Genomic DNA, 10279 nt, shown 5'->3' on the forward strand with positions numbered 1-10279 from the left:
TCTACTACTACTACTACTACTACCACTACTACTACTACTACCACTACTACTACTACTTCTATCACCACATAATATCACATTTTCCAAGATTTTGTGTTTACTTGCTTACACTTACATTTATACCTTGTTTTTTATTAATGCATATCAGCCAAGATTCGTCAAAAAAAACAAAAAAAAGCTGCGTTCTCATTGGTTCAAGGAGGAATCGTTTTTATAAACTTTGAGTACTCATACTCGGTATTTTTAGTATCAGATATCTACGAAAACTTCCGAAAATCGCCAAAATGATGTCGTTATTCGGAGGTTTTATCAAAAAGTGCGTCGTTATTTGGAGGTTATGTTTACTGATCTTAAATAGAAAAAAAAATCGGGACCACGGGTCAATGTCGTTATCAGGAGGTTGTCGTTATTCGGAGGTGTCGTAATCGGGAGGTTCCACTGTAGTAGTGGTAGTAGTAGAAATGATGTGGTGGTGGTTGTTGAAGACAAATAGCTTGTAAGACGCTATTACTATTATAATACGTGTATAATCTTTTCGCAACAGAGACAACACTGTTACCAACCAGGTATTATTTTACATTTGAGTATGAAGAGAAAATGCGAATAAAGAGCTTCTTCAAAGGATTAAACTTTGAGCAGCCCACAGTGAGATTCATACTTAATTGAACTTTTATATAGAGCAAGGACTCAACTTTGTGCAGTCCAGAGTAGGCTATTGGTCCCGAGGAGAGAGAGAGAGAGAGGGAGAGAAAGAGAGAGGGAGAGAAAGAGTGAGAGAGAGTACTTTCAACAAAGAAGATCTGGATACCCAATCACTGCTGGGTTGGCTTGGAGGCCAGAATAAAAAATATTATAATAAAATGAGTCATGGGATTGAGATAGGTTTATTTGCTCGTAAGTCGAATGTTTTACCTGTTGAACCACACCTTTAGGAGCTTTAGAAATCATTTAGTTGGAGTTTATCCCAGTTTCTCTAGTATTATAAAGATATCAACAAAGGCTTGCATCATTTGAACATGGTGCAAAATACTTTCTTTCAGCAGCGTGGCTCAGTAGTACAATCTTTGTTTCATACCCGAAAGGTTTGAATACCTGTTGCGCTGTGTGGCCTTGAGCAAGTCACCTTGCCCTAGTTCAGTGCAGCGCTGCACTGTGACTGACGCCTGTGTTATTCCAGTCTTCTCTTGGAATAGACCCTAAAGAAAAATTTCACCTATGGGATGTATAAATAGAATTTTATTATTTTTAATTTTCAAATCTAACAGACCTAGAAAACAAATCAATGTTGAAGTCAGAAAAAAAAAACCTCGTCTGAATCCTTGATCAACAACAGTCCCTTTGCTTTTGAATTAAATTCCCTACCTACTGAGCTATTGGGACCTCCAGTATAGACCTACTTAAAAATAACAACACAGTGACTTGAAATTTCAAATATTTATTTTCATTTTCAAATGTTGACATAAATGCCTCAATTTACGTTTCCCATCAAGTAATAATAAAGACTTCACAAATCTGTCTCATTCCATTAAAAAAAATATATATATAGTCATATTTCAATATAATTAACAATAATTTGGGACAACTTTAGTAGTATTAATTGTATCAATTTTTCCATGATAATACGTTCAGGTTCCAAATAAACTTCTCTATGAAAATATACCCAACCAAATGCCTGCCACAATTAAAAAAAAAAAAATGAAACTAAATTATGCAAGAAAACAACAACATGTAAGTACGACCCATTTTGGGTTGTTTTATACATGGCTTGAAACAAATCAAGGGATGTGTGAGAATTGTCAATAAATGGAAGGGTAAGACGTTTTATCATTATATCATGCTCAAGTACGGTTCACCTTCCTTCAACCTACTGATATTGACTGTGATTAATGAGTTTTATGATTATTTACAAGTGAAAAGATGGAACATCATTTTTTTAAAAATCCAAATATATTGAGAAAATATTCATCATCAAATTGGAGAGCCTTCTTGTCTATCTTTTACAGCATCCTGAAATAAAAGGAAAGGTATAATATGGAAGAGGTTTTAATTTTTTTAAAAAGACAAAACAAAACAAAAAATACAAAAACATTTTACCCAAACAAAGAAAATAAAAACAACAGAAATGAGATCTCTGTCTAAAAAACCATTTTAAAAACCACTCAAAAAACTGTAAAATAATTCCAGCCCTAGTTTAATTTTTATCACAATCAGTGAGTAAAATTGGCTCATGGCATGAACATATTAAATCGAATCATTGTTCTTTGAAATTAATTTTAAAAACTTCTTGAAACCCTATTTCCACAGCAGGGAGAATATAATCAAACATCCATATGATTCATGAAGCCTTTATTGGCATCTGTGCAATATTTTTGAACAAGGACAATGCCAACTGGGGACCTCCAAATTTTTCGTCTGGAGGACAGGTATCTATTCATTTTTAAAAATAGTGTTGGGGGTCAAAATTGTTCTGTACAGCCAACGCTAAATGTTTGTCAATGAACACAAAATTACTAGCAAATCTAAAAATTATAAACTATTTTTTACAGACTGAAACAAAAGTAGCCTACAAGCCTTTTCTTAACTGAGGGTAATTTTATCACCTGTTGACTCATATGATTATTTATAAAATCTGCTAAGGCATAATGTTAGTCATTTGGTTACCACCTTGTTGCCAGATTTATTTGCGCGCACCTACAGACTTCATTACCAGACAGATTTTGATCGTTGATGGCTCAAAAGATTCATCTCAATTTATGTTAAATTGTCAACAATACAGTACTGAAATAATTAAAATAGATGACTACCAGTTCGTAAGAGCCTTTATATCCCCCCGCAAAAATTGAGGGTTCTCCAGTAGACAGAAAAAAAAAAAAATCAAAAATTAATTAATGCCCGAAGTGATACTCTAATTACTATCAGGACAATCAAAACCACTTTATCATAATCAAAGCATGATGCCCGAAGTGATACTCTAATTACTATCAGGACAATCAAAACCACTTTATCATAATCAAAGCATACAAAAGTTAAAAATTGGACTAACCTTAAACCTTTCCTCCATGAGGGAGACTTCAGATATAAGATCAGTGATGGCATTTGTGAACGCTTCCTGTGGTGAGTATTCTGGAGTGGTCTGAATCCTCAAAACAAATTTGTGTTCCAAGGGGTGGGGGACTTTGTAGCCAGCAAACAAAATCTGTGGGTCTTTCATCAATTGTCTATGGAAAAGAGAAGAAAACAAATATTTAAAAATATATTTCAAAGCCCCCTCCCACACACACACACACACACACACACACACACACACACATTCACACAACCAACAACATCAAAAATGGTAAATTAAATATCTGAGGTTGATGACAAATAGGTGAAAAATTTATTCATGAATATCTTGTTTATAGCTTAAAATAATTTATAAGGTGGTGAAGAGTGAATTTCACATAACTTCATGTATATTTTATCAGCAATACACAGCAACAGAGATGCTATACATTTAAAATTGACGATATGCAAATGACTAAAATAGCCTTCTTGTAATACAGTGGAAGTTGCATTCAATGAGGTCTTTGAAATTGGGCCTTTGATTTTGATCTTGTTAAATGCAACCTCTTGCTGAATGAGTTTTTGGTCTGGCAACAAGAGATTCACTTTTGTGATTTAGTCACTTCCCTTCAGACGCACTCTCTCTCTCTCTCTTTCTTTCTTTCTCACACACACACACTGTAAACAGTACTTACCGCACACAGCAGTATTAGACTAGCATTTCAGTCCAGAGAAAACATTGCTTTTCTTAACACAATAGGCAAACGCTTGTTTGGGATAAAGGAGAGCAAAACAAATGATGGAATGTAAGGGAGAACTTTTGTGTCAATTATTTGGTAGTATTTCTGTGGCCGAAATAACCTCACTGAATTTGTTTTATCAAGCTAAGATGCTGATTGAATGTGTTTTTATTTACTCAAAAAATATAGAGCCAAGATATGGGGATCTCTGAATCATTTGTAGAATGCAACCTCATTGAATCCAGCATCAAATGTACTGAAAAAACCCCCGTACATCTCAGAAAAAGAGGCGAAAAATACAGAAGTTCTCATATCAATGAGAACAGATCTAGTTTTTAATGGCTTGGTCTCCTGTAGAATAACAGAAAGGCACTCTTGTTTCAAACTGGCCTTTTTTCATATCTGAAGAGCTGTCCTTTCCGAACGACAAAGTTTTTATAATTATCCTTTAAGTATAAACTTACGATGTGATAAGATTTCCCAGAGTGTGATCTTCTTTGTTTACAGTAAACAAGGCAGCATTTGGTACTTTTGTGTCCTTCTCTATTGAAATTCTGTTTGAGAGAAATTAAAACAGAATGAACAAAAATTATTGAAACAGGAACTATCAACAGCAATGGGTCATAAAATCAAACCTTCACTTTTGTTCCTCAAATTATGTCAGTTCTCTTATTCCACTGAAATATATTCTTTTACATTTCCCACAATAAAGTTACCTTTCATTATGAATGTAAAACCTCCCCTAAATGTTGAAAAAATTTCCCTACGTATTGTACTTGTGCTTGAAGTTACATCATCTGCAGAACAACTAGTCAGTTTTAAGATTTTTTATAATATTTGGGGTACCCTTTGATTTTTAGTTAAGTTAGTCAAGCCTATCATCAACACCAAGGTTGCTCTTGGCTGCTCTCTCTAAATTGTGAAATTGTGCTCCACTGGCTCAAAACAGTAGCACGTCGGTTTGGTTTAGATGCTGAAAATTGAATTTTTTAAGGGAAATGATGTCGTTGATACTGTTTTGAGGCAGTGGAGCACTTTAGAGTTTCGCAATTTAGAGTTAGAGAGAGCAGCCAAGATAGCAACCTGAAGTCCTAGGTGTTCGTGATAGGCTTGGCTAACTTAACTAAAGTCAAAGGGTACCCCATTACCCCCTCCCCCAAAAAAAATATTATAAAGGAGGAGAGATGGTGGGAGAAGAGATAGATAAAAATATTAAAAAGGAGTAACGCATTCCTTCTATTCACAAAAACCAAGCCCCAACTTTTTCATTCACCCCATCAAAATAATCCCTCTTTTAACACTTGGGTTGTTGCCCTTCACTGCCAGGAGCTTGTGGAAAAACTCCCAATCCCTCTTTAATTACTTGGCTGTTTACCTTCACTGTCAGGAACATGTGAAAGTTGAAGTTGAAGTTGAAAAGCCAAGGTCTCCCAATATTTAGTATAGTATCAGTATCAGTGAAAATTGACGCTGGGTGGCAGGGCTGAGAACTGAATGCTGAGAAAATGAAAGTGAAAGCCCCTCAGCCTCAGGGTGTACTGTGACTGTGTCCTCTCTAAGACTAAGAATAAGAAGTCTAATTCTAATCATCATCATAATCATTGATTGATAGTGATAGTGATTGGGTCACAATTTGACTGCCACTGTACTGCAGCTCCTCACTAAACTCAAAACTGCCTAGGCCTAGACCCATAGCGTCTGTTTGACGAAAACATCTATTATTTAAGGCTGCCTCTATTCTCACCCCTGGGATGAGAATAGAAAAGCGATCGAGCTCTCACCCCCGGGATGAGAGTAGAGGTAGTTGCCCCTTCTCGCTATTCTCACCCCTGTAACCAACAGGTATGGGGGGGGGGGGGGGGGGGGGTAGCCTAGCCTAGCCGTCGTCCCTTCTCGCTATTCTCATCCCTGAATAGGGTCAGCTTAACACCCCCCCCCCTTCCTCACTACTCTCACCTGATCATCATCATCTCTCCTGGTACTGGACGTAAGGAGGGTGAACATATATGCATTTAAAATGTAGACTGGCTGGCTTGAGATATGGGAATCATTGTTGGAAATCTGTCTACGGGATTCTCTCTCTCTCTCTCTCTTTAAGCGAAATGGATTCGCCCAATTTCTAAGAATTGGACTTTTCCTTTTATGGGCATATTATTAATTTGTGTTGACTTAGCTGTCTCAATTTCTCCCTACGTTAGGTATTTTAACTTGTTTATATTTTCTCGCTCTCTCCCTCCCCCTACCCCAAACTCTATTTCTCTACATCTTTTATATTGTTTGTATTTCCTTTCTCTTGTCCACTTAATATTTCATATCTCTCTCACCCTCTCCCCATCCCCCCTCACTTTATCCCTGTCTTTCTCTATTTTAATTTGTTGGTATTTTCTTCTTCTCTTTCTCCTCCACTTTCTATTTCGTCTCTCTCCCCCCCCTTCTCTTTCTTTCTCTCCCCTGTCTCAATTTATATCTCTCTTTCTTACCACTCTGTCGTTAATTTTTCCAATATCAACAACCATATCTTTCAAATATTGATGAGCGTGTAGTTTTAAAAAAAAACTCATAACATCTACCAACAGATGCGGGATGAGACTGAGAATAGCGAGAAGGGGTGGCGGCTAGGCTACCTACCCTCCCTACCTGTTGGTTAACAGGGGTGAGAATAGCGAGAAGTGGAGGACCTCTATTACTCTATTCTCATCCCGAGGGTGAGAGCTCGATTGATTTTTTATTCTCATCCCGGGGGTGAGAATAGTCACTTCGATTATTTAAACTCAAAATATCTATAGTGACTTACTTTTTCTCTCCTTCAAACAAAAGAAACGACTCAAATGTTGATGGTGCATTCATTTTGTAGCCAACAGTCAGGTAAACGATGTCAGCAAACCACACTAAGTTGTAAGTTGAGTGAACAATCTCTACTTTATATATTTCTAGTCTTTGGAGTTATCGTTCTTAGTTCGTGATTTCATTGAATCGAATAATACGTTAATTTTTTTTTTTTTTTTTAAAATTCAATCGTTTTGTTTAAAATAGGAAATAAATGTGTTTTCTGTCCACCAGTGGACCAGGTGAGTTAGGGGTTCGAGATCCTTTCTAGACGTATTATTTTCTTTCTTTCTTTTTCTTTATAACTCCCTTGGCAAAAATTCATACTTTTCAACTTCAACACGTTGACACAATTCCAAGTGACTCAAAAAGTTTTAACATTTTTTATTTATTCACTTTTACTCACTTTTAAGTTTATTATTTTAATTTAGGACACGACATTGAGCACTTTGGAAATGAGAGGCCCTTTCCCGATAAAGACCTGCAGTTTAATTCGTTCACCTGTAATTAGGGCAAATAGACATAAATTTTAAGCTGACTATTGTGTTTCTCTTACTTATAATGCCAGGTTCAGGCGAGGTTTGTTGGGATAATGACGACTTTATACTTGGTGAAATTGTTCTAATTCAATCTGACATAATTTAATTATAAGAAATCTTCTTTACTTAAAAGAAATGAAGATATTGCACAATTAATTAGTTTAGTACTTCGTTAAGATAGTGATTGTAATTAATCCACTAAGTAAGCTATTGAGTCAAAATTTAGTGCCAGGAATGGTGTCAACGTGTTGAAGTTGAAAATTATGATTGTTTTTTTGTTTTTTTTGCAAAGGAGTACGAAAAAAATAAAAATAAAAACAAAAAACAAAGAAAGAAAGAAAGGAAATATTAGTCCTAGAAAGGAGCTCGAACCCCTAACTCACCCCACCCCGGTTATAGTTACGCTGTGCTTAAACAGTCGACCACCTCGCCTTCTCGCTCTCTTTTTTTCTTATATTATATTGACATCAATATACACTTTACTAGATATCTATATCTTTACAATTATATAATCTGTATGTCCCTTGAAAAATATACTATACAATTATTCTTACAGTTAAAATATTATTACACCATACCTATTACCAAAATTTACTTTACCACAATTTATGTGTGGCTTAGACGACAGAATGAGGATAAGGTTAATTTAAACGGCAATGTAAGCTGGTGTAGGTGGGTGGGTGGGCGAGGATTAGGGGGAATGAATGAGATACTTGATACATACTATGATAATAATACTGTCATTCATCTTGGATGGGTAAAGGGTGGGTAGGGGGCAAATATGTGTGTGTATGTGTGTGTGTGTGAGTATGTGTGTGTGTGTGTGCGTATGTGTGTGTCGGTATGTGTGAAGGATGGGGGTTGAAAGTGAGGACAATGACTACAGTGTTGAATTGGAGGGATGGGGCGGGATGGGAGAAAGGAAGGGTGTTAGATAGTAGGTGAGAATTGCATTAGGTATCATTTGTAATATAGCAGCAGCAGCAGCAGCATCAACTTTTTCTATACATTGTTAAATTTCTTCTTCAATCTTTATTACTTTATTTACAACTATTGTTCACGTCTTTTAATATCATTGTCGGCATTTTATACGTCTGTGCAACAATTTTCTTTGATGAATAAATATATTATTATTATTATTATTATTATTATTATTATTATTATTTATTATTATTATTATTATATTATTATCATTATTTATCTCATATATTATTATTATTATTATTATTATTATTATTATTATTATTATTATTATTATTATTATTATTATTAATCCATATCTATAGTAGGGTGAAGGAGGCACCAGGCGCTTTTGCATCAGTAGGGACCAGTGCATTGCTATGGTAGGGACTTATCGTGTCCTATCTTAATCTGCCACCATTCCTAATGATCGGGACACCATTTGATCGCAAAACAACTTGACCTGCCTAAGGCCTTCTAACTGGGTCATAATTCTGAATGTGGACTTTTCGTCAACTTTTAATGCGATATTTTGCTTCAAAAATTGTGCGACATGGATATTCCAAACTACCTTATCAATTAAATGGTACCTAATTAGAATGTCTGACCCAAATACCACATTGTGTGAAATTGGGAGAAAATATATCTAACCAAAAAATCTTGTAAATAAATGGATGTCCTCAAGACTGCATGAGTTCCCTAATCCTTTACATCTTAAAAACCAACGATTGCAGACCATCTATTGAAAATTAACTAATTGTGAAATATGCAGATGATACTGCTATTCTCGGTTTATAAAAAAAAATGAATAAATACCGAAAGTATTTATTTCTAACAAACAAAGATCTTCGTTGAGTGATGTAAACACAACCAACTTGAATTAAATATTGCAACAATCGAAAGGAGTTAAAGATTAAAGAAAAGAAAACAAAACTCAAAATAGGTGCGATCGGACAGGATGACAGATAATTCATTTATTGTTTTGAAGAAACAAAAACAAACCAGGAGTAACAATCAATAATAATAATACCCTTAATTTCATTCAACACATCATTAATGTAATGTCTAGAAAAGTTGCCCGAATATGAGGATATGATTTGAAGTTGGCAAGAAAACAATGTTAACAGTTTACAACTCACTGATTATTAGAGTAATTGCCTTTGACTGTAGGTACTGTATGAATGGCGAAAGTAAAAATAATAAATCATCATCTTGATGGCGTAGAAAGAATTCACGCAAAAAAAAAAAAGGCAACAAAAAAAAAAAAAACAAAAAAAAAAAACCAAAAAAACAAAAAAAAAAAAAACAACAAAAACCAACAACCCCCTCCCCCTCCCCCCCAAAAAATTACCGCCCCCCCCCCTCACAAAACAACAACAATAACAAAAAAAAAGGAAAGCAACAAAAGAACAAAAACAAATAAAGCAAAAACAAAAAAAAAAAAAAAACAGAACAAACAAACAACAAAACAACAAAAAATAAAACAAAAAAATACACACTCACACACAAAAAGCAACAAACAATACAAAACAAAAACAAAAACAAACGGAAAAGAAAGCATTCGCGATCAGCAGCAGCAGCAGCAACAACAACAACAACAACAACAACAACAACAACAACAACAACTACAACAACAAAAAGAAAAAAGAAAACATTCAGTCTTTTACGGCAGCAGGACTAAGTACAAATAAACTTTCGTTCCGCAGCGATGAAACTGTTGAACGTTTAATTTGATACCGCTAAACCTATGATTAACTGGTTGATTGATTGGTGGTTGAACTGTAAAGATGAAAATATTTAAAATGTTACATATTGAAAACGAATCTCTCTCTCTCTCTCTCTCTCTCTCTCTCTCTCTCTCTCTCTCTCTCTCTCTCTCTCTCTCTCTCTCTCTCTCTCTCTCTCTGTATGTGTGTGTGTGCATGTGTGTGTGTCTCTGTGTGTGTGTGTGTGTGTGTGTGTCTGTGTGTTTACGCGCACGAGAGAGAGAAGAGAAGAGAAGAGAAGAGAGAGAGAGAGAGAGAGAGAGAGAGAGAGAGAGAGAGAGAGAGAGAGAGAGAGAGAGAGGGAGAGAGAGAGAGAGAGAGAGAGAGAGAGAGAGAGTTATTTGAAAAAAAAAGGCGAGTTGGGACACGAGTTTGTATGAACGAATTATTTAGCAAGATGAGG

The 10279-nt window shown here is 35.3% G+C and overlaps 1 protein-coding gene across 1 annotated transcript; it reads right to left on the reverse strand.

The window, feature by feature from the left end:
- Positions 1 to 1419: 1419 nt before the first annotated feature.
- On the reverse strand, positions 1420 to 6705 carry LOC144967255 (DNA-directed RNA polymerase II subunit RPB11). Its single transcript, XM_078904244.1, has 4 exons — positions 6580 to 6705; positions 4250 to 4339; positions 3044 to 3218; positions 1420 to 2007 (listed from the first exon to the last, which is right to left on the reverse strand). The coding sequence occupies exons 1-4, from the start codon at positions 6630 to 6632 to the stop codon at positions 1969 to 1971; spliced, it is 357 nt and encodes a 118-aa protein (XP_078760370.1). The 5' UTR covers positions 6633 to 6705; the 3' UTR covers positions 1420 to 1968.
- Positions 6706 to 10279: the final 3574 nt, after the last annotated feature.

Source organism: Berghia stephanieae, chromosome 3, assembly GCF_034508935.2.
Source record: "Berghia stephanieae isolate SIO BIC M18660-M18661 chromosome 3, UCSD_Bste_1.3, whole genome shotgun sequence".
Classification (NCBI taxonomy): domain Eukaryota; kingdom Metazoa; phylum Mollusca; class Gastropoda; order Nudibranchia; family Aeolidiidae; genus Berghia; species Berghia stephanieae.

Coding starts and splice junctions, on each gene's coding strand:
- LOC144967255 (XM_078904244.1), bottom strand. CDS start 6,632: ATGAATGCACCATCAACATTTGAGTCGTTTCTTTTGTTTGAAGGAGAG. Junction 4,340..6,579: donor TTGTTTGAAGGAGAGAAAAA/GTAAGTCACTAT, acceptor TCTCTCAAACAG/AATTTCAATAGAGAAGGACA. Junction 3,219..4,249: donor CTGGGAAATCTTATCACATC/GTAAGTTTATAC, acceptor TCTTTTCCATAG/ACAATTGATGAAAGACCCAC.